The sequence below is a fragment of the Micrasema longulum genome, unplaced genomic scaffold, assembly GCF_059751315.1.
Source record: "Micrasema longulum isolate JH-2025_06_02 unplaced genomic scaffold, ASM5975131v1 h1tg001259l, whole genome shotgun sequence".
NCBI classification, from domain to species: Eukaryota; Metazoa; Arthropoda; class Insecta; order Trichoptera; family Brachycentridae; genus Micrasema; species Micrasema longulum.
In genome coordinates this window covers 832168-855573 of record NW_028278446.1, presented here as the reverse complement: position 1 = coordinate 855573, position 23406 = coordinate 832168, and the positions used below count along the sequence as shown (strand labels likewise).

Sequence of the window (23406 nt, the reverse complement as noted above, 5' to 3'; positions counted from 1 at the left end):
CTTACCGGGTTATTCCATTTTAAAAAAGTACCTATGTTAATTAATTAAATCAATTTGGAATAACTCTATATAAACTGAATTAATAATTGTTATAATAATAATTAATGAATAAAGTAAGGTTTTTTTCGAAATTTTAATATTTTAGGCTGGCAGTTAAGAGTTAATGTGAACACACATGTTACAATTGATGTTAACACAAATGTAATTGTATAAAGGTGTGTAAGTGTCATAGATTCAATAGCAAAAGAACACGTGTGCTTAAGGGGTTTGTGCCTTGTAAAGGACAATGCCCTTATATGAGTCATACAGTAGAAAAAATGTAAAAAGAAATATTAATTAATTTATAGTAAATAAGAACCATTGTAAATATGTAATTAATGGAACAATATTTAATATACTACAGGCGCCGTGGCCCAGTTGGTTAGACAACAAACTGTGAAACTGGCGTCGCGGGTTCGATTCTCGTTAGTTACAAGAAACAATCTAAGGAAAAAAAAAAAAATTGGTTGCGTGGTGTGGTGTACTTTTTGTAACTTCCTTCCATAAGCTCTCTTAAGCTTTAAAAATATATACTATATAAAAAGCTTAATAAAATGGAGAAAAACAAAAAAATTTAACCAGTAGCTCAATCACAAATAACAATCGACTTGCTTAAAAACATGCTAAACATTTGAGAGATCACAATGAACAATAATGAAAATGCGTAAGTTATCGCAGTCATATGTCAACGCGTGTGTAATCTCTAAGACAACGCTCGTGTCGGTTTGTTTTTTGTTTTCCTCGTAAATAAATACAGTTACTATAAAAAATAATACAATATATTGCATTTGTAAAATAGTAAGGAGTATCTAATACAAAAAAATGAAAATTATATTACTATGGCGACTGCAATTTTCGACATTTGGCTTACCATCCGCCGGCTAAATGCAATAAATAGCATGATAAATAAATAAACATATCAGTTTTGGAATATTTTCCATATTTACACCGTTGAAATTTAAATATGTGATTGCGAAGCAGGACTATACGTCGCGAAACGTAAACATTTTGACATTTAATATTAGGTGTTCACGGATGTTCCATTGTGATCGCGAATACGATAAACAACCATGGTGACAAATTGTTATCGCATCGCTTATTAGCACGTTGATAGTTATTTGTGATTGAGCTACAGGGGTGCTATTCTGAACTGCTCTCGCAGTACGAGAAAACAGTTTTTTGTGTATTTTGTATGTAAATACACGTGAACGGCTGCAGGAGCGTTTGGAATACCACTCCAGGTAGGTAATGTGATACCTGATATTGTTATTTCAGGAATTAAAGCATGTTTTTTTATGTTATTTATAATAGTAACCCAATAATCATGTTGGTGAATAAAATTTTATTTCAAAAGTAAATAAAATATAATTTTTAAAAAATAAATATATTTAATGGAAGACATCAAAACTTTTAAATAACAATTTTATTTTGAAAAACATATTTCGTAAAGAACTGGATATCGTAGTAGATCTCTTAAAAAAATGTATCTATTCTAAATTAAAGTTTTATTAAATATATTATTTGTTTTTTTTTAACTTTGAGAAAATGTACAAATGTAGAGGAAGCGAGATCTGTGTGCCAAGACAAGACAGAGTGATACGGCGTTCTTTTTTCTCTACCTACCCTTACGGGAAAACGGAGTGATCGTTAATTTGTTTGTTTTGTTTAGCTTCGAAATTAATGCATCATTAGTAATTCATATTTACAAATGTAATCCAATATGTTATTTTATTTTTACTATTTTTAGAAATGAAAATAACTTCTTTACTTATGTACAATACATTAATTTATTTTGGATTTTATGAATATTGAGCTTATCGTAAAATTTAGGATGCAAATATACAGATAATTGCATAAAAATTTAACTAGTCATAAATAATTGGAATTACTTCAAAATAGAGCCACGAGATTAGTGCCAAAGAAAGATAGACACAGAAAAAACAAAAAGAAAACAGAAAATATGCGAGAAGAACTTAATTGGATACCAATTAAAAAGAGACGGAAGAGAGAGAAAATAAAAACCTTTATTAGCATAAATAAACAATACATTCAGTAAAAAAATGGAACACTTAAGGTTGAACTTGCTAAAAAAGAATCTAGCTCTTGTGTTTGTATATATTATGCTTGTTTTACTTCTTAAATTTTTAAACAAGTAAATGCCCAAAACTTATTTAATTAGATAGTCTTAAATAAAATAAAACATATATTACTAGAAATAAGAACAGGATAAGTCTGGCATTGAAAAAAACAGAATCCCAAAATTGCATTATTTATAAAGGTTTAAAACTGTATGAAGAGATGGCTTGATGCATTAACACTTTGATCACCGGCCGAATACACATATAATTTACCCTGTGCCCGGCCCATTTTTGTAAAATTTCATACTTTGTGAAGGGTTTCTTAAAAGTGTCATAATTATGAAAATACTGGGTAAAATCAATTCAAACTTCGCATATTTATTTAAAACAATTAAATAAGTCATTTTTGTATGATAGTTTTGCCAACGTTGGCCTTTATGGAGAGCCACATTGCGCATTACAATGTTTGCTCCTTTTTTTGTGCTTTGTATCCCGGAGCCGTGTAAATACGTGATTATAATAACCATGCGTTGTGTATAGGTCCCGTGTTTTCACGTGGTTTACCAGCAGCGAAAAAGTACTAATAAATGTAACTAGATGTCAAAAATTGCACTTTTTTAGAAAGCTGGTAAACCACGTGAAACACGGGACCGGGACACAACGTATGGTTATATAATCAAGTGTTTACATGGCTTCGGGATATAAAGTGTTCAGAATACAAAGTGTTTGAATGAATTGAAAAATAAATTATACGTTTACTGTAAGATGATATAAATAGATATGTAATTAAAGTAAGTGGAAATAGCAGCTCATATTAACTATGAGCTAACTTAACAAGTATCAAAAATATCAAAAAATAAAAAAATATGTAGCTGCTTTATTTTGATGGGACTGAGGAAACTCCTTGAATCCATATTATTTGTTTACACAAATCCATTAAATAAATTATATAATTATATTTACTTGGGTGTCTCTTTCGATACAGGCTAGTCCGGTGAAAGTCACAAATGGGAATAGGGAAGTTTTATTTAATTATAATTTAATATAATTAAATAACCGGGCAACCTAATGAAATTCACGAACTTCAACTACATAATTGTTCAGTGATGGTAAATTGCAACTGCAAAAAACTGAGTACTGTTCAAAGTATAAAATATCTTGGAATAATTACAGACCAGTATTTGAGATGGAATGAACAAATTGAAACTAAAACTGCAAAAATTAAGCGCTTAATACATTTTTTCATCCCACTTAGAAATATACTTAAATATACCATGCACTGGCAAATTCTGTGTTGACTTGCGGTCTAATTGGTTGGGGAGCTTGCACAAAAACCGCCCTTGAACCTGTAGCAATTGCACAGAAATCTTTAATCCGAGTCATTTAAAAAACAACATTTCGTTATCCAAGTGACTTGCTCTTCAAAGAATTCAGAGTACTGAATATTATTCAACAGTATATATTGAGAACGGTAGTGGTTACACACATAAAGAGGGACATTTACCCGAGCGTCAACCACAACCATAATACAAGATACTCTAATAGGGATCTGATACTAAGTGAAGGGGTCAACACTGTTCTGGCATCGAGACAACACTATAACGTAGGCAAAAAGGTCCATAACCTTTTGCCAGAATCGTGGAAAGACGGGAGTGTTGTCAAGTTACGGAAGGTGTTGACCTCGCTCTTTCATGACATTGGTCGTAGGGAGTCAGAAAAGTTGATGCATGCCACGGATTGGAGAACCTTAATGGATGTCAAAAATAAAATATTAAAAAATAAGGAATAATTTTAAAAAATATATATTTATAGATGACAACCATGAAGTTTCGCATAAATAAATTGTCTATGTTTTTATGAATGTATGTATGTGTATGCGCATGGGTGTATGTACGTATGTGTGTATGTACATGTGTATATATGTGTATATTTATATTTATATATATATATATATATGTGTGTATATATGTATATGTCTGTATGTATATGAATCAAAATGTGTATCCGAATAAGTTTATATTTTGTTCGTCTGTGCTCTATATTAATTTGTTAACTATTATAATATATTAAAATGTAATTGCCTAGCTTGGAACGGGGTATGTACCCTTGTTAGCTGGGCAAAGTGAACATGGAATTGTATTTTGATAAAGAGTGTGAATAAATAAATAAATAAATATAAACAACAAATATTATTTCCAGATGACTGTACCAAAGAAGATGGAACCGAATGCACCAACGGTGTCTGTCTGAATGGAGTATGTCATTGTAACGATGGTTTTGGTGGATGTAATTGCCAAGAAATCGGTAAGTCAGCAAATTACACGTTTAATTATGTACAAAGGTCTTTACTTGACTGCTACTTGTACCTAAATCTTTATAGCAGACGCCTTCCTCTTCCAAGTCGAGTGAGAATTACATACCTCGCTATAATAATAATGTCATTGCGAATTCACAATGGATTTATTCGTAAATCTATGAAAATTCACAAAAATAAATCCTGAAAACGTCTCTACGATCCTAAATCAAGGTCAGACAATTTCTGGTCTAATAACAGATGCAAAAGTATTTGTATCTCTCAAATGTATATAGTTCAATCGAAATGACTTTATTTGCTTCTCAGATGGTTAGTTTTATTTTCAGATATTAATGAGTGTAAGTCGAGACCTTGTGACGTATTTGCACATTGTACGAACACCGTCGGCAGCTTTCAGTGCTCGTGCTTTCCTGGATACATAGGAGATGGATTCAAATGCGAAGGTATATTTTCAACGTTAAAAATAAACACAAAACATTTTTACATTTTTGCCAAATTACACTCTGATTAGTTCGAAAATCTAATAAAAAACTTTTTTAAAAAGCACTAATTTTACCATGAAAATTAACATTTACCATTAACATTTAGTCTTATTTATTTAAAGAATATTTCGGCTTGCAATAATTTTAACATTTAATCTAATAAACCCGATTCGATATCGATATTACATAAATCGACTGCATATTCAGGTATCATTAAGCATTGAACTATAAGATTGTACCTAATTTAATGTGTATTTTTGGTACAGATATAAATGAATGCGAGGATCCAGGAATATCATCCAGATGCGTGAGAAATGCTGAGTGTTGTAACTTGCCAGCTCATTTCATATGCAAATGTAACCAAGGATATGAAGGAGACGGAGAAGAAGAATGCCGAGGTGATTATTTAACTTCCAAAATATTTTATATCAATATGATGGCCGATAATCATTCCTGACTTGTGTATTTCCCATTTTTTCTCGTATATTTATAAAAAATAAAGAATGACATTAATTTGTTCTCTAGATATTGACGAATGCATCCACCCAGATGCTTGTGGACAAAATACAGTTTGTACAAACTTTCCTGGAAACTACACATGCAACTGCAATGAAGGTTTTGCTGGAAATGCTTATGATGGCGTGAGTATTTATAGTAAATATACTTGAAAATCAATTATTTTCCGCTTTATTAAAGCAGGTCCTACTCAATAAAGATTGAAGTTGTTTTATGTGTCAGCTTACTCAATCTGATGTATCTAGGAAAATTATAAAACCAGGAAAATTCTCGTCATCGCCTGGAATTAAAGAAAGTCATTATTTAGTTTAGATTCAAAGGTACAGGTTTCTACATCAACGTTTATCGCTTTCGAAATTTAGTGCGTGGATATCAACGAGTGCGAGGGAGGCGTGGGCTGCGGCCCCGGAGCGATCTGCACCAACTTGGCCGGCGGCAAGCGCTGCGAGTGTCCCGCGGGCTTCCACGGGGACGCGTACGGCAGCGCCGGCTGTGTGGACACAGACGAGTGCCTGCTGCGCAACTCCTGCGGCCGAGACGCGCTGTGCGCCAACATCCCCGGCTCCTTCAGATGCACGTGCCCCCCGGGCTTCCGAGGAGAACCGACTGTCGGCTGCGTCGGTAAGACTTATTCCGCCCGCTAACGAAATGATTCTGGTAATCAGCTTAACTTGAATCGAAGAACGAGCTAACCATAACGATTTTGCTTAATTGGTTTGTCGTGAGTTTTGATTGTTGTTTGAGAGTTTCATCGTTTGTAAAGATCTCCATTCTCGCTGCTGTTAGATGTTGTTACAGATATTTCAAAATCTGACATAGCAAACAGAATTGTTCACAATCTCTGTACATCGCTACATTAATTTAATGCCAGCGGGGTTGGAGAGTTTTTATTTTAAGTAACATTCCTCAATTTCACGAATGCCCCAACCCAATATTGGTAACTCCCCGACCCTTTAACCCGATCACAATTTGCACTCGCTTGGTTTTTGCTTTCATAATACATAATGCAGTAATAATTTGCTAGATATTAACGAATGCGAGTCGACATTAAGAAGTCCATGTAAGGGGATAGCAGAGTGTGTCAACAGCGAGGGAAGCTTTTCGTGCGAGTGTCCCGACGGATATTCTATGGGAGCGGACCAGGAGTGCGTGGACGTCAATGAGTGCGGCAGATCTAACTCTTGCGGCATCAATGCTAAGTGTATCAATGTACCCGGATCCTTCAAGTGCATCTGCCCTCAAGGGTTCAAGGGGAAAGGACATCAATTCTGTGAAAGTGTGTTGATTTTTAATACTTTATCAAATTATGTTCAATTACATTTTTGAATTCTTAGATTACCTTAATCACGATAAATTCTCTTGAAATATTCAAGTTAACAATTTAGATCATTATTTAACAATATTTTAACATCATTACATCACTGAAATTAACTAAGCTTAATAAAAAATCATAATTTGTATTAACAACTACGATGCCCCTTCGTGAGCATCGATGATGGTAGAACGTTGGTTTTAATGTGCATATTTCAGATGTAAACGAATGCGCCGACAATCCTTGCGGGGCTAACGCTATATGCACGGATACCATGGGAAGTTTTACCTGTAGCTGTAAAGAGGAATATACTGGAGATCCCTTTAAGGGGTGTGTTGATATCGATGAGTGTGTAGCTTTAGAAAAGCCATGTGGTCTGCATGCAATATGCGAAAATGCAGCACCAGGATACAATTGCATCTGTCCCCAAGGATATTCGGGAAAACCTGATCCCCAAGTTGCTTGTGAACAAGTCAGTAAATATTTATATTTTATTTATTAAATTATGGATTTTATTATAACACATCTAACTTAACAATATTTTTAGGTTGATGTAAATATTTTATGTAAATCAAACTTCGACTGCACAAATAATGCAGAGTGCATAGAAAACCAATGCTTCTGTAAAGACGGATTTTCTCCCAAAGGATCTGTTTGTCACGATAATGATGAATGTGCCATTAATCCCCAGCCCTGTGGAGAGAACGCTCTCTGTTCCAATACTCCTGGTGGTTTCCACTGTGAATGTCTGTCAGGTTTTGTGGGCGCCCCTCCCAGAGTGGGCTGTAAAGCTCCCTGTGATGATGTCAAATGCGGACAGCACGCTTTCTGTAAACCCGATGGTCAAGAAGCCTACTGCATATGCGAGGATGGGTGGACTTTTAATCCGAATGACATCGCCGCAGGTTGCATCGACATCGATGAGTGTGATACTATACACGGGCCTTCAGGAAGGTGTGGATCTAACGCTCTTTGTAATAATGCCCCAGGAAAATTTTCATGTCAATGTCCCGCAGGATTTTCAGGAGATCCATTCAAAGGTTGTATCGACATTAATGAGTGTACTAAGCCTGGGATTTGTGGTATGGGAGCAGAATGCGTAAATTCTCCTGGTTCTTACACTTGTCAGTGTCCAGAAGGTTTTCTTGCCGATCCAGACCCGTCAATCAAATGCGTGGGAATTGTGACGTGCAAGAAAAATATTGACTGTCCTGGAAATGCGATATGTGATCAATATAACAGATGTTTATGCCCTGAGCCCAATATCGGAAACGACTGTAGACGTTAGTATTTTTTGCGTTTTATTTTTTGTCACTATCTTTCCACTTTGTTCCACTATGAAAAACTAATTTGTTTGTTTTTTTAGACCCGTGCGAAAGTATACATTGCGGACCTAATTCACACTGCATGCTTATTAACATGCAAGCCCATTGCTTATGCAGTAGTGGATTTACCGGAGTACCGGGTATCACTGGTGGCTGTACGGATTTGGATGAATGTGCGGCTAACCCTTGCCCCTCTGGAGCTGTGTGTAACAACTTGCCAGGAAGTTACTCTTGCGAATGTCCCGGCGGCATTAAAGGAGATCCGTATAGGGAGGGTTGTGCTAAATCTGATTTGACTCTCACTTGCGATGATAGATCTCCCTGCCCAGCGGGGGAACAATGCGTTAGTGATAATGGGAATAACGTTTGCATTTGTCTTCAAGGATACATAAGGAACCAAGATTCCGGAAAGTGCAGAGATGTTAATGAATGCGTGGAGACCAAAAACAAAGCAGCTTGTGGTATCAACTCTGTATGTAAAAATTTGCCAGGTAGCTACGAATGCAAATGTCCACCTGGTTTTAATGGAAACCCATATTCATTTTGCGAAGAATGCAACAGTATAGAATGTCAGTGTCAGCCACCATACAAAATAATCAAAGGCAATTGTGTTCTGTCTGGATGTTCAAAGGGAGAAAAATGTCCTCCTGGAGCAGAGTGTATCCAGATAGCTGGTGGAGTAAATTATTGCGCTTGTCCCAAGGGTTATCATACACTACAAGATGGCTCATGTCAAGGTTAGTTAGTAATCATACTATTAAATCATTTACTTTTTAGATTTAATACAATATACAAGTATATCATTCATTGAATCAGCATTAACTTTGTGGAATAATATGATTAAATGTATTAAATTGAACACTTTGTTTTAAGTTTTAACCCAAGAGGTATTAAAACAAAGGGCTTAATAAAATACTCTTTACAAGTATTTGTGCTTTAAATACTATTTTTTGTATGTTTTAAAAACAATATCTAGTTAATTTGTCAACCTCCGAGGTGTAATAGCTAAGACGCTTTACAGGCAAAGTGTTCTGAGTTTGATTTAACTTAGAATTATAATAATTTAAAATGTGATATTTTGAAGTCTGGATATTCCGTGCAAATATTTGTTTTTTGTATCATCTTATTTTTATAATGTTTTTTAGATATCAATGAGTGCACATCTGGTCAGCAAGTTTGTGGTTACGGTGCAGAATGCATCAACAAGCTAGGCAATTTCGAGTGTCACTGTCCTCCTGGTTATAGCGGCGATGCATACAACGGTTTGTGCGCTCCAGCCCAGAAAAAGTGTGCCAGCGATGGAGATTGCACATCCAATGAAAAGTGTGTGCAGCCTGGGGAGTGTGTGTGTCCACCGCCCTTTTTCCTCGACGCTTCTGACGGTCAGAGATGTAAAAGTCCATGTGAAAGGTTTCCCTGTGGAATCAATGCAAAGTGTACTCCAAGCGACCCTCCTAAATGCGTTTGTTCTTCAGGGTTTGAAGGCGACCCACTCTTGGGATGTGTAGACCACGATGAGTGTTCCGAAGCACCATGTGCGTATGGAGCTCGGTGTATTAATCAAAAAGGTGGTTATCAGTGTGTATGTCCAAATGGAATGACGGGAGATCCATACAAGTCTGGTTGTAAGTATTTATTTCATTAAATAAATATATATATTTTTTGAATTTTATGAACCCGCCTTATACAAGTTTAGATTAAGATACTTTTTCAAAGAAACATTATCTTTCATCAATAGGAAGATGTTTATTTTTTACTAAAATTTGCCATTTTCCTTAGGTATACTGGCTTATCCTGGTTCCACAAGAAGTGAGTGTTTATCTGACAGTGAATGTGCTAGTACCTTAGCCTGCAAAAATGGTACTTGTGTTAGTCCATGTGGTAGTTTACTATGCGGTCCTCATGCTTACTGCGAACCAGAGAAGCACGCTGCTTGGTGTCGTTGTGCTGTTGGTTTCACCGAAGCTCCTAACGGCGAATGCGTCTCAAGTAAGTAAAAGAAACTCATAAAGGCTTTTAAAAGACAAATCTGTTTTACTGAAATTGATTTTTAAACTTTTTTCATTTTCTAGTGTGCGACTCTTATATTTGTGCCGAAGATGCTACATGTATTGTTACGAATGAAGGACCGACATGCAAGTGCTTGAATGGATTTTCTGGAAATCCGTTCCCCGGTGGATCATGTGAAACTGATGTTTGTTCTATCGCAATGCCGTGCAAAACCCCAAAAGTCTGTATCGGCGGAAGATGTAAAGAAAGATGTGAAGGAGTCATATGTGGCATCGGAGCTACCTGCAATGTCAACACTAATAAATGTGTCTGCGATTCATTTTTCATTGGAAACCCTGATCTTCTTTGCATGCCTCGTAAGTTGGTTTTCTACATTTATCATGACTGACTTGTTTATTTTTTAAACAAATGTTTAATTTGATGTTTTGTTTTTTAGCGATTGCCGGTCCTGAGTGTAATCCATCTTGTGGAAAAAATGCTCATTGTCAGTATGGACTCTCAAATCAATGCGTCTGCAGTACTGGTACAAGTGGTAATCCATACGAAGGATGCGTGGCCAATACGATTATGAAGTGTTCACCGTCATCTTGCGGAAAGGGGGCCCAATGTCACAATGGACCAAACAACATTGAATGCTCTTGTTCTTTAGGCTATATTGGAAATCCATATGTAGAGTGTCAAGACATAAATGAGTGCAGTGGAAATGCTTGTGGACAAAACGCTGTTTGTATTAACACACTGGGAAGCTATGACTGCCGGTGTAAAAATGGTTTCTCTGGAAATCCTTTTGTAATATGTTTAATCACGCAAAAAGCACAATGTGATGATCCGTCCACTTGTGTTTGCAGTAAAGATGTTCCTTGCCCATCTGGATTTACTTGCCAGAATCATAATTGCAAAAACCTCTGTGAAGATATCAAATGTGGACCAAGAGCTATGTGTGATGGTGGTAAATGTTTATGCCCTCCAGGATACACCGGTAATCCCAAAGATCTAACGAAAGGTTGCACCATTTTAGGCCAATGTAATTATGACGGGGATTGTAATGATGCTGAAATTTGCTTTCAACTTGGCAAAGGATTCAGAAAATGTGTTGATGCATGTAGTAAAATTCAATGTGGCCCTAATGCTCTATGTATCGGAAGTAAACATAGATCTTTATGCATCTGCGCTGATACTTATGTAGGAAATCCAAGTGATCTGAGTTTGGGCTGTCAGCCAGAACAAAGGGTCATAATGCAACCAAAAGGGGTATGCACCAAAGACAATGACTGCTCGAAAGGACTGGCATGTATTACATTAGAAGATGGTTTAAAATCTTGTCTAAGTGTATGTCATACGGTTGTATGCAGTCAAAATGAAGTCTGCCATGTTGATGCAGCTGGTCATCCTATATGCGAATGTCAAGAAAACTTCGTTTGGAATCCTGTATCTTCAGTTTGTGATAAACCATCTACACCTGATTGTACTCAAAATAACGACTGCCCACAATCATCTGCTTGTCAACCAGACCCATTAGGTGTTCTTAAATGTACTCCTGTTTGCCTTGGGTACACCTGTCCAGAAAATTCTCAATGTGTTACACTAAATCACCAAGGAAAGTGTCAATGCTACCCAGACTTTACAGGAAATCCTGAAGATAGAAACGGTTGTGTTCCAGTGTCTAAAAACCAATGTTCCACTGATGCTCAATGCTCTGAATCGGAGATTTGCAAAGTAAAAGGCGGTGCATTAACATGTCAACCCGCTTGTTCTTCAGTTGTGTGTGGTCCTCAGGCTATTTGTGTTACCAATAATCATGTAGCAAGATGCCAGTGTCCACCAGGTCCATTCGCAGGAGATCCAAATGATGTCGTAAATGGATGTAAATCAGTTCCCTGTGTATATAATATAGATTGTCCACCCACTCAGTTATGCAACAGATTAACTCACACGTGTTACAACGTTTGTGATGAAGATTCATGTGGAGAGAATTCTGTTTGCATAGCCGAAGACCATCGAGCTGTTTGCCAATGTCCGCCGGGAACTCGACCAAACCCTGTTGCTGAAGTAGAATGCAGTGTAACTGAAGCTTGCATTCCAAACCCCTGTCATCCAACAGCAGTATGTGAAGCAGTTTCATCTGGTCACATCTGCAAATGTCCAGTTAATCAAGTTGGAGATCCTTTTGCTGAAGGGTGCAGACCCGAAGGTCATTGTCCAAATGGAGATTCTGACTGCCCTACTCTATCAGTATGTACAACAGGACGTTGTATCAATCCATGTGTAGGTGCATGTGCAGGAAACGCAATTTGTTCTATTGTTAACAGGCAAGCAGTTTGTTCTTGTCCATCCAAATTTAGGTTGATCGATAATAATCAGGGATGTGTAAGAATTGCATCATCCTGTAAAAGTGACTCTGAATGTGCTGGAGATATTTGCTTTAATGGACAGTGCCAGTCTGTCTGTAGAAGTAATAATGATTGTTCTACGGGAGAAAGATGTCTTCAGAATATATGTACAATATCGTGTGCTAGTCACTCTCAGTGTGGTGACGAACAAGCCTGTTTAAATGGAGTATGCTTAATTGGCTGTCGTAGTAATAAAAATTGTTTGTCAAACGAAGCATGTTTAAATTACAAATGTCAAAACCCATGCGCCAATGATGGTGTGTGTGGGCCAAATGCCATATGTGACTGTAATAACCACGCTACTGTATGCAAATGTCCAGCTGGGTTCGAAGGTAATCCTGTACCTGAACAGGGTTGCGTCAGGGTTCCCGCCCAGTGTTTAAGTACTACTCAGTGTCCTAAAGCACACATGTGTATTGCTAATAGATGTAATTTACCATGTTCAGATAACGGAGTTTGCGCAATTGGAGAAAGATGTTCCAATAACATGTGCCTTAAAGTTTGTTATGGAAATAGCAATTGTTTACCAGGAGAAATATGTCGAGAAGGTATTTGTATTGCAGGATGTGGATCTGATTCTGATTGCGAGACAGATCAAATATGTGTTAGCTCACAATGCAAATGTGCTAATGGTTTCCGAAATGTAAACAATAGATGTCAAGATGTAAACGAGTGTGAAGAGAATCCTTGTCATCCAACTGCGATTTGCATCAACACTCTTGGATCATTCCAATGTACTTGCCAAGAAGGTACAGTTGGAGAACCATTTGTCCAAGGTTGCTTCTCTCCAGATCAATGTAAAAATGATAATGATTGTGGAGATAATTTGTCGTGCCTCAACAAAAAGTGCAGTGACCCATGTGGAAAAGAAAAGTGTGCCAAAAACGCCATCTGCATTGTTGAATATCATAAAGCCACATGTTCCTGTATTGCTGGACACCTTGGAGATGCTTATGATTTGAATATCGGCTGTTTCAAAGTGGAATGTATCAATGATGATGATTGCTCCATTAATAATTATTGTAATGAGCTTACCAACAAGTGTGCTGGTGAGTTTTGATTTTAACATCAATTTTTTAAATATTTTTTTTCAGTAATTCGATCTTGTCTTGGAAAATAAAAATGTATCACAGATAACTATTTTTTTTTCTTTACTATTATTTTTTATTTTTTAGAACCATGTGAAAGAATGGCGTGTGGAAGAGGCTTATGTCAAGCTCAGCAACATCGTGCTACGTGTTTATGTGAAACAGGTTATACACTTGTGGAAAATCGATGTGTAGATATCAATGAATGCGCTTCTAACCCATGTCACGCATCTGCAATTTGCAAAAATACTGAAGGAAGTTATACATGTCAATGCGCCTCAGGAACTGTTGGGGATCCTCTCACTACTGGATGTAGAAAGCCTGGAGATTGTTTCATTGATAACGATTGTCCAGATTCCGCAAAATGTGATAATAACAGATGCAAAAATCCATGTGAATTGAGCAAAGCTTGTGGAAAAAATGCACAATGTATACCACAAGCACATAAAGCAGTTTGTCAATGTCCTACACGAACTCGTGGAGATGCCAACACAGAATGCGTTAAACTTGAGTGCATTGAAAATAATGATTGCTCCGCTCAATTGGGATGTGTTAACAACAAATGTGTGAACCCATGCTCACTGAACAAAGTCTGCGGCGAAAAAGCCATCTGCCATGTAGATAATCACGAAGCTCTTTGCTCGTGTCAGCCAGGTTCAACTGGAGATCCGCTTCTCGGTTGCATTTCACTTCAGTATTGCTCGATTGATACTCAGTGTCCAGCAGGAGCACTTTGTTCTAATGGGCTATGTGCGTGTAAGTATTTTCGATTATTTGTCTATTTTTTACATTAACCTACCTAATTTAACAGAAAACTAATTGCATTTTTTTTGTAGCTTCCTGTACAAATACTAGAGAATGCATCGGTAATCAATTATGTATCCAAGGGATTTGTCAGCCCACTTGTCATACCAACTCAAGTTGTCCCGATTTCCAATTTTGCTTAAACAGTATATGCACACGAGAACTACAGTGTCAATCAGATGATGAATGTTTAGACACTCATCGGTGTCTTATCAATAATTTGGGACAGGCTAAGTGCGAAAATGTTTGTGAATTATCTTCATCTTGTGGACGCAATGCTAAATGTAACGCTGCTAATCATCAAGCAGTTTGTGTTTGCAAGGAAGGATTTTATGGAGATGCGATAGTTGGTTGTCAAAAAGTCGAATGCACATCTGACGAACAATGCTCGCATGATAAATTCTGCGATAACCATATGTGTAAAATCGCATGCCTGGTAAAAAATCCTTGCGGAAGAAACTCATTTTGCTCTGCTGAAAACCACAGACAAATTTGTCACTGTCAACCTGGATTTACTGGAGACCCAATCACAGGCTGTAAGCTATTGGACTTTTGCGCTGAAAAACCTTGTGGTCCGGGAGCTGTTTGTCAAAATTCTCGTGGATCCTACAAGTGCTCGTGTGGTCGTGACACAGTCGGAGATGCTTACAAAGATGGATGTCGTGCTCCAGTGGAGTGCCAGAAAGATACTGACTGTCCTAGTGCTGCTAAATGCACACTGGATAATGGCCAACCTAAGTGCAGAGGTGAATATAAATGCAATTTTCAAATTCTCACATGACCTCTCATTATTATGAAAATCTTTAATGCATGTATTGTTCATATTTTATAGATGTATGCGACAGCATAATATGTGGACGTAATGCTAACTGCATCACCTCAAACCATACAGCCGGTTGTGTTTGCCGACAGGGCTATGAAGGAGATGCCAATAATATAAATGTCGGATGTGGTCCAAAACCGACCCCATGTCATACTTCCACAGACTGTTCAGCTAATACATATTGCTATGGCGAAATTTGTAGATGTAAGTGGCTTTCAATTTTATTAATCTTTTAAATTAAATACTTGGTAAAAACCGTGGTTAAATCAATCAACTACCAAAAATGTATTTAATAGGTACATTATATTTTTAAACTATAGAAAAATAATAAATTGTTTACTTAATCTTACAGCATCTTGTTTGATGGATGAAGAGTGCGGCTTATCAGAAAAGTGTATCCAAGGACAATGTCTAAACCCATGTGACCAGCATTCTTCGTGCGGTCTAAATGCGGATTGTGATTGTCTAAACCACGTTGTGCAATGTAGCTGCCCTCCTGGTTTTACTGGGAATCAAGAGGTGGAATGTGTTAGAAGTAAGTTTTTTTTAAATAAGTATATACTGACATACACACACCCAAAACTTGAACTGTCACAAAAATAGGATCAAAATAATAATTGGTAGGTACTTACACATTGCGATATTGTTTGTTGATTTACATACAAGCATTGTTTGCCTAATCGTTCATAAATTAGGATGATAGTTATTTCGTTTCTCCATAACATTACACAAGCCAATCCCATTTCCTGAAAGACGTTATTTTAAGAAATAAAACATCGGCTGCCCTCGAGATGTAATGGCTAAGACACTTATCTTACACACATAATGGTTTTGTGCTGTAATTTACCGCTTTAATTGGGCCACCTGGCAGGGGCGAATCGTCTTAATAGGTGATTATGCGCAGCTTACCATTATATTTCAATAATCAGGTTTTATAGTAACTATACGTATGGGAAAATAAATAAAATAGTTGTTATTTTTAATTGAATCGGCATTCACTTCGTAACACTTCATTATAAATTATTATGAAAATAAAACTTTGTTATCAGTGTTACACAGCACTGAGTGCTCTCCCGAAACTATAGTTGTGTTCTTGTAAAAGAATAAAATTGTGTAACACTGATAACAAAGTTTTATTTTCATAATAATTTAGTTGTTATTTATTGTAAATCACCACCACCGTTTATATTGTCCTACAAAAAAAACGTATCCATAAAATGCGCCCAGCGCCCAGCCCGTTCTTAGCGAACGATGAAACTATCCGATTACCTCAGCTTATTCCTCCATATAAAAAAGGAAACTATATTTTACATTTTTAACTCAGTCGCGGAATTTAAGTACTAAAACAAGCTTGCGGATCACAAATATTATTTGAAGATTCTCTATTTGGAAATTGGTATTTCGAACATTATTTCCGAAGGACTATTTTTCTTTGATAGAATACCGTTGGCATATTATGTACCACATGTGGCCTTTTTTGGTATTATTTATTTTAAAAGGAATCACCGGTATTTTGAGTTTATCCAAATTTTTGTAGACAAGGACTGGATTCAACTCCCTAGGGAGCTGTTAATATTAACATATTACAACATAGATGAAGAACATTTTAGAGAAGGTAATATAGAAGTCTAGGCATCTACAGGGCTTATGAACTGTCATTGGCTGGTTTAAGAGGCCATTTTACACACTGTGTAACATTCAGCATTCTGCCCATATTTTAACATCTATATCCTTGCAAATCTTTCATCTGTAGATGTTTGTGAAGTCAAAGAGCTGAAACCTTTATTTATGCGGGTGAGATTCGTGTAATTGAATTATTTCACCTATATGTATACTAGGGAACACCTGAACATTTTATTTTTTCAATTTCTATACTTCTTCATGGACCAGGTGGATTTATCAACAATATTTTAAACCAGCCAATGACAGGTCATGAGCCCCGTAAATGCTTAGACTCATATATTACCTTCTCTAAAATGTTCTTCATCTCTGTTAAAAGGAATCAGTCAGTTCTCGGTGTTGATATTTTAATCGTAATGGAAATATCAGTCAAATGTCAGTGTGGTATTTTTAATAAACTTTAGTATAAGTGTTGTATTAAAATAGTATAGAATAAAGCTACGCATATCGTGAAGACAATAATATTCATAATAATTTTAATCAATTGTTTAGAACCTTGGAAAACAAAGCCATTTATAATTATGTACTTATATGTTAGTACAGATTAATTATCATTTTTTTGTAAATTGCCTATAAAAAGAAACACTGCTCGCCGCTGGCTTGTTGTGATGCAAATAAAATTATAGTAATTCAAAAATTAAACATCATAATTAAACAATACTCTTCAGCGAAATTCAATATGCCATATTTACGTATAGCAAACAATCTTGAGTTAAATTAGTGTGAACGTGAATCAGAAAAATAAACAATGTTTAACATTTATAAAGCACCTACTTACACATGGTTATCATAGTAAATTTTTATTCTTATTTTATTTGCATTAAAGTAAAAGCAAGGTCAGTCTTTAAAATACGGTGTTTTAAGATGATTGACAGATCCATATTAATAAATACCTCATTGTGTTAACTTTCCTAAATAACAGAACTTAGACAAATATATATATTTTTTTTTAAATACAGCCACTGGTTTTGTACACCGAAAAGCATTAAGGTACATCGGGTATCAGCCAATAGGAAATGATCAAAACGTAAACAAAAATGATCCACAGACCACAGATATCGTCACTTTTAGCGCCATCAACCGATCAGATTATGTTTGAAGTTTAAAGTTTGACATTGACAGTTGTACAGTTTTTCTTATTTTTAAAAACACCGGAGTAAAATTAGAAAATTGAATCATTTTATTTCACATAACAATGAATATAAATGTTCCAGCTTCTCTAAAGTTTAAATTGTGGATATATAATTTCTTTATAGAAATCGATAAAAAGTTTCTACATTATTTTTGTATACTTTCAGTTCCAGTGTCTTGTGAACACAGCTCTGAATGCTCTGCAGGAAATACGTGCCGCAGTAGTATGTGTCTTCCCACATGTCAGAATGATAATGAATGTGCCCTTAATGAAAAGTGCCTAAGAGGAAACTGTATCTGTAAGTCTCTAATATTGTTTTGTATGTTAAAAAATATTTGTTTGTATTATAATTGTCTACTGTGTTGCTGCAATTTGGCACCTAGAAGAGGCATTGCTTACCTACCTGCAAAATTAATAATTTAGCTTGAAGAAAACCCAAATTTCTGATTATTATTACGAGTATTTATTTATTTTGAATCGGGAAATAGGGCACGCCTAAACTTGTTCTTATGTGTGCTCTAATAAATTGTCTAAATCGAGTTAAACTGTTGTTTTACCTAAATGTCAAGAAAGTACGCAGAATCAAGAATCAACTTTTTCAATATGGAAATAGAACTCTCAAATATTTAGTACCTAGAATTTTTAATTTATTACCAAAAGAACTTAAATTTAACTCACATTGTAACAAGAGCAAAATAAGAGAGTGGCTACTCGATCAAGAGTTTATACATGAATAGTAGCTTAGGTGTAAATATTTTAATTTTTCATATATTTTCTTGTATTTAAAAAATAAATTTACATATTATTATTTGTATAAACATGTTTATTCTGATCTTTCCGGCTGTTAATTTTTATCTGTTATTCATTGTTTTTATAAATGTAAATAATATTATTAAGTTAGTATAAATATAATATTCACCAACAAGCTACAAAAAGTGGCTTGGTGGGATTTTAGTTTTAGTAAAAATATAACAAGTGAAATTTTTTTTAAGTTGTAAAAATGTATAATTATACTATTAAATAAAATATAAAATAAACTGTGCCATAACAGACCCAGACTTATGTCGATTGTGTTAGTTCCAATTTTAATCTGGTTTTGATTGTTATTTATTGTTGTTTTTGCTATTTTTTAAATGATAAACATCACCCCATCTAATAATAAAATACATTTTTATTAGTTTGACAATTTGATAGCAACTGATTATGATCTTCTCATTTTAGTGACATGCAGAGTTGATAATGATTGTTTCCTGGGCCATATATGTCTCCAAAACACCTGCCTGTTTGGTTGTCACTCGGATGATGACTGCAGCGCTAGCGAATCGTGTAGAGATAACAAATGTACTAATCCCTGCCTCCATGGAAACCCGTGTGGGCCGAATGCTCTGTGCTCCGTTTCCAACCAACGAGCCTCGTGTTCATGCTCGGATGGAATGGTGCCCAACCCGACGGCCAAAGTGGGCTGCGTGAGAACTCCCGCCAGCCCGTGCCGAGAGAACCGAGGGTGTGATAACGGATGGAGTTGCATCCGAGGACAGTGCCGACCGGTTTGCTCTTCTGATGTGGGATGCCTTGTCAATGAGCGCTGCGATAAGCCTTCCGGAACTTGCAAGCCGGTTTGCAGAAAACAGTCTGATTGTCCTTCAGGAGAAGTTTGCCAGAATCTGGTGTGCCAAATTGGTTGCCATTCTGATATCGGCTGCCCGAGCAACAAGGCTTGTATCAATAGTCAGTGCACAGATATTTGCTCCACTCCAACAGCTTGCGGAAGAAATTCACTTTGCTCAGTTGTTGATCATAAGAAAGAATGCATATGTCCTCCACCGCTCGTAGGAGACCCTTTCATGGCTTGTAAACAGGAGTCTGTCTCGTGCAACAATAATAAAGACTGCCCTAATGGCCTTTCTTGCTACGGAGCACTATGTCAAACATCCTGTCGCAGGTATTGTTTTCTATATTCCTCTTTTGTCTGACATATTTTTTGTATTGTTTAAACAAAATCGTATCGCATAACATTCTGTTTGTTTTTCAGTGACCAAAACTGTTTGTCAGATGAAAAATGTGTACGTGGCATTTGTCGAGGAGTTTGTAATAGCGATTCAGCCTGTGCTTCAGGACAAATATGCGAAAATCGAATTTGCAAAATCGGATGCCGCACTGATACATCGTGCGATAGCTTTGAAACTTGTATTGAAGGGAAGTGTACTGGTAAGACATTCAGTTAATAGCCAAATTACTTTATAATTCGTATCTTTGGTATAATTTATTGTAATATTTTTTTTTTCCATCAGATCCATGCACAATAGAAAATCAATGTGGAAAGTGCTCTCAATGTAAAGTTATCAACCACGGTGTACAATGCAGTTGTCCTCCGCTTTTCTTAGGAAATCCTTTAACCGAATGCAGTAAGCCTCCTATTCCGTGCCATAACAACTGCCAATGCGATCAAGGTGGGTACTGTAAAACAGTATGCGGTGATGACTCGCATTGTTCTTGCGGAGAAAAGTGTAATAATGGAGTATGCAAAACATTATGTACAACAAACAGCAAGTGTCTCAAAGGTCAGATTTGTACTAGAGGGGCTTGTTCATCTGGCTGTTTATCTGATTCAGATTGTTCAAATGATAAAACATGCTTCAATTCGCAATGTATAAATCCATGTGATGCAAGTCAATCTCCATGTGGTGTTAACGCTCTGTGCAGAGTTTCTCAACACCAAGCGGTCTGTCTATGTCCAGATGGCTACAGTGGAGAGCCATTGAAATCCTGCCAACCTTACGAATGCCTCGCAGACGCAAACTGCTCCCCAGAGAAATACTGCAGTCCATTGAAGACTTGCAAAAACCCTTGTTTGGAATCAGGAGCATGTGGAAGGAACGCGCAGTGCAGAGTGGTAGATCGACACGCTCAATGCTTATGCGTTCCTGGCTACTTCGGAAATGCGGCGGTCGAATGCAAGCAAGGTGGAGATGCTGCTTGCTTGAAAAATCCATGCGGAGAAAATGCTCGCTGTCGTGACCTCACTGATGGAAATTATGAATGCAGCTGCGCTCCCAATTGTATCGGAGATCCCCACAAGGGATGTTTATGCGATGCCAAACTAATCAACTTATGTAAAGATAAGCAGTGTGGTATTAATGCCGCTTGCCGTATTGTCAATCAGCTAGAAGCTGAATGCCACTGTCTAGAGAACTTCCCCTCAGGTGACCCCTATATTGAATGTAAGTAACAACCTCACATCTCCTTGAATGCGATGAAATGTAAGTATTTCTTTGGTCTGACCATTGTGTAAATTTTATTACTTATCAGGTTCTATAGATCGTACTCCGGTTGATTGTCGAACAACAGGTTGTGGAAAGAACGGAGAATGTCTGAGAGAGGGGGCTCAGTTCGTATGCCGCTGTCCTCCGGGCACCAAGGGAAGACCAGATGTGGAGTGCCATTCCCGTAAGTGTTATATAATGGTGACCTCAAGTACACGTGTATATTTTGCACGAAGAATTATGTAATAATTTGTACATTATATACATTTGTGAAAATAACACGGGCCAATAGAGTAACATATTGTATAGTGGTGCGTATATTTAGTTTAATATGATATTTATAAATTATATCCAGGCATCTGACGGATGAGGTTATAGAAAATCATATTTCTTGTATGTCAGAATCATGTATTTATAGTAAATATCTCATTCGTATGGAATGGAAAGTCTAATCTGTCTTATCAAATCTCTGTCTTGACAAATCTACAGGAATTCAATGAACATATTTATCACCTTTCTCGATATATTTTAAGTACCTTTACTGTATAATCACAAATGATAAGCCAGATTAGGACTGTGCAGGAAGCATTCTCACCTGTTTCATGCTTGAAATAAGACAGTATCTCTATAAATCTGTGGATGGCAAAACAGGCTTCATGTAAATATCTCTGCTTGTACATTTTTGCGAATGCCTTCATTCTCTTCGCAAGCTATGGTCGGGCTATCGACAAACGCGAAAAGCATGCAATATTTCGTGAGAAAGTTTCCTTTCACAGTTCTTACGTACGCTTTTTCTTTTTTCCTGCCCTTCCCCTCGCTCCCTGTTCGCCGCTAGATATCGAATGCGCCAGCGACTTTGACTGCCCTAGAGAGAAGGCTTGCATTAACTTGGAGTGCCTGGACCCGTGCAAGCTGCGCGGCGCGTGCGGAGAAGGCGCCATCTGCCGCGCCGCGCTACACCGGGCGCGCTGCTCCTGCCCACAGTGCCACACGGGCGCGCCCAGCCAGCGCTGCGTACCCGATCCCCAGTGCCTGGCCACCCAGCCCCGGCCCGCCGGTCCCGCCCTGTCCTGCCGCTCGCACACCCAATGCCCCGCGCACCTCGAGTGCCACACGGCTAGCGCGCAGTGCCGCGACCCATGCGTGCGCCTGACCGCCTGCAAAGGCAACAAGAAATGCCAGGTGCGCAACCACCGCCCCGTGTGCGTCTGCAAGGCAGGCTTTGTGCTGAACGACCTAGGCGAGCTGGCGTGTGCGCCTGATTCCGCCCAGTGCTTGAGAGATGAGCAATGCGCGACCAACATGGCATGTGTGAAAGGAGTGTGCCGGAACCCGTGCGAAACTGCCGGAGTCACCCCGTGTCCATCGGGCAAGGTGTGCGAAGTACTGGACCACAAGAGAATCTGTATCTGTGTAGAGGATTGCCACCCTTCGGTGTCTATTTGTTTGAGAGACGGAGGTTGTCCGGCAAACCTAGCTTGTCGCAACTTCAAGTGTGTGGATCCTTGTGTAAATGCCAGCTGCTCTGCGGATGCCCCTTGTTATGTAGAAGAACACAAACCCATCTGCAAATTCTGCCCCTCAGGGTTTTTACCCGATGCAAAATATGGATGTCTTAAAGGTAAAATTACTACATGGATATCCGTATTGGGTGGCTTGTGCGATTATTTGTATTCTACCGTAATTAGAACTATACCTTCTTTTCCCATTGCTGGTTAAGTCTAATGATTTAATTATCTTCACGTTCCAGGTTATTATAATGTCTCGTAGAACTACGCATAACGTCTTCAAATGGAACCGCATTGAATTTCAGATATCTGCCCCACTTCCTCTTCGACTTTGTCTTTTCTTACTTCACATTTTCATCTTTGCTTGTAAATAATGCAATTTATATCTTTCTTAATATAGTCTTATACTAATCGGTGATGGATTGGATCTCCTCGATGTAAATAATGTTTGTTGATAATACCTCTGTCCACGGTCCGAGAAGTAAATTAATGGTTTAAGTGTGTTATATTCGCAGCACCGTTGACTTTTTGCTCAACGGACACTCAGTGTGGGGAGGAGGAGGCCTGCATTGCAAGCACTTGCACCAATCCTTGCACCACTACACCTTGTGCCACCTCTGCTCTGTGCACTGTACAAACACA

At 37.4% G+C, this 23406-nt stretch overlaps 1 protein-coding gene across 1 annotated transcript in view; it reads left to right on the top strand.

Moving 5' to 3' along the window:
• dpy (fibrillin-like protein dumpy) overlaps positions 1-23406 on the top strand; it is a 338800-nt gene that overhangs the window by 196868 nt on the left and 118526 nt on the right. Inside the window, exons 4-25 of the mRNA XM_088234564.1 lie at positions 4317-4421; positions 4758-4874; positions 5180-5311; positions 5439-5554; positions 5792-6050; positions 6960-7213; positions 7289-8024; positions 8108-8803; positions 9212-9691; positions 9846-10055; positions 10139-10432; positions 10513-13515; positions 13642-14310; positions 14391-15104; positions 15191-15385; positions 15534-15716; positions 18160-18291; positions 19215-19935; positions 20026-20201; positions 20285-21214; positions 21303-21440; positions 22092-22877. Of these exons, the coding sequence (XP_088090690.1) occupies positions 4317-4421; positions 4758-4874; positions 5180-5311; positions 5439-5554; positions 5792-6050; positions 6960-7213; positions 7289-8024; positions 8108-8803; positions 9212-9691; positions 9846-10055; positions 10139-10432; positions 10513-13515; positions 13642-14310; positions 14391-15104; positions 15191-15385; positions 15534-15716; positions 18160-18291; positions 19215-19935; positions 20026-20201; positions 20285-21214; positions 21303-21440; positions 22092-22877 (11046 nt within the window). The remainder of the gene's footprint in view (positions 1-4316; positions 4422-4757; positions 4875-5179; positions 5312-5438; positions 5555-5791; positions 6051-6959; positions 7214-7288; positions 8025-8107; positions 8804-9211; positions 9692-9845; positions 10056-10138; positions 10433-10512; positions 13516-13641; positions 14311-14390; positions 15105-15190; positions 15386-15533; positions 15717-18159; positions 18292-19214; positions 19936-20025; positions 20202-20284; positions 21215-21302; positions 21441-22091; positions 22878-23406) is intronic.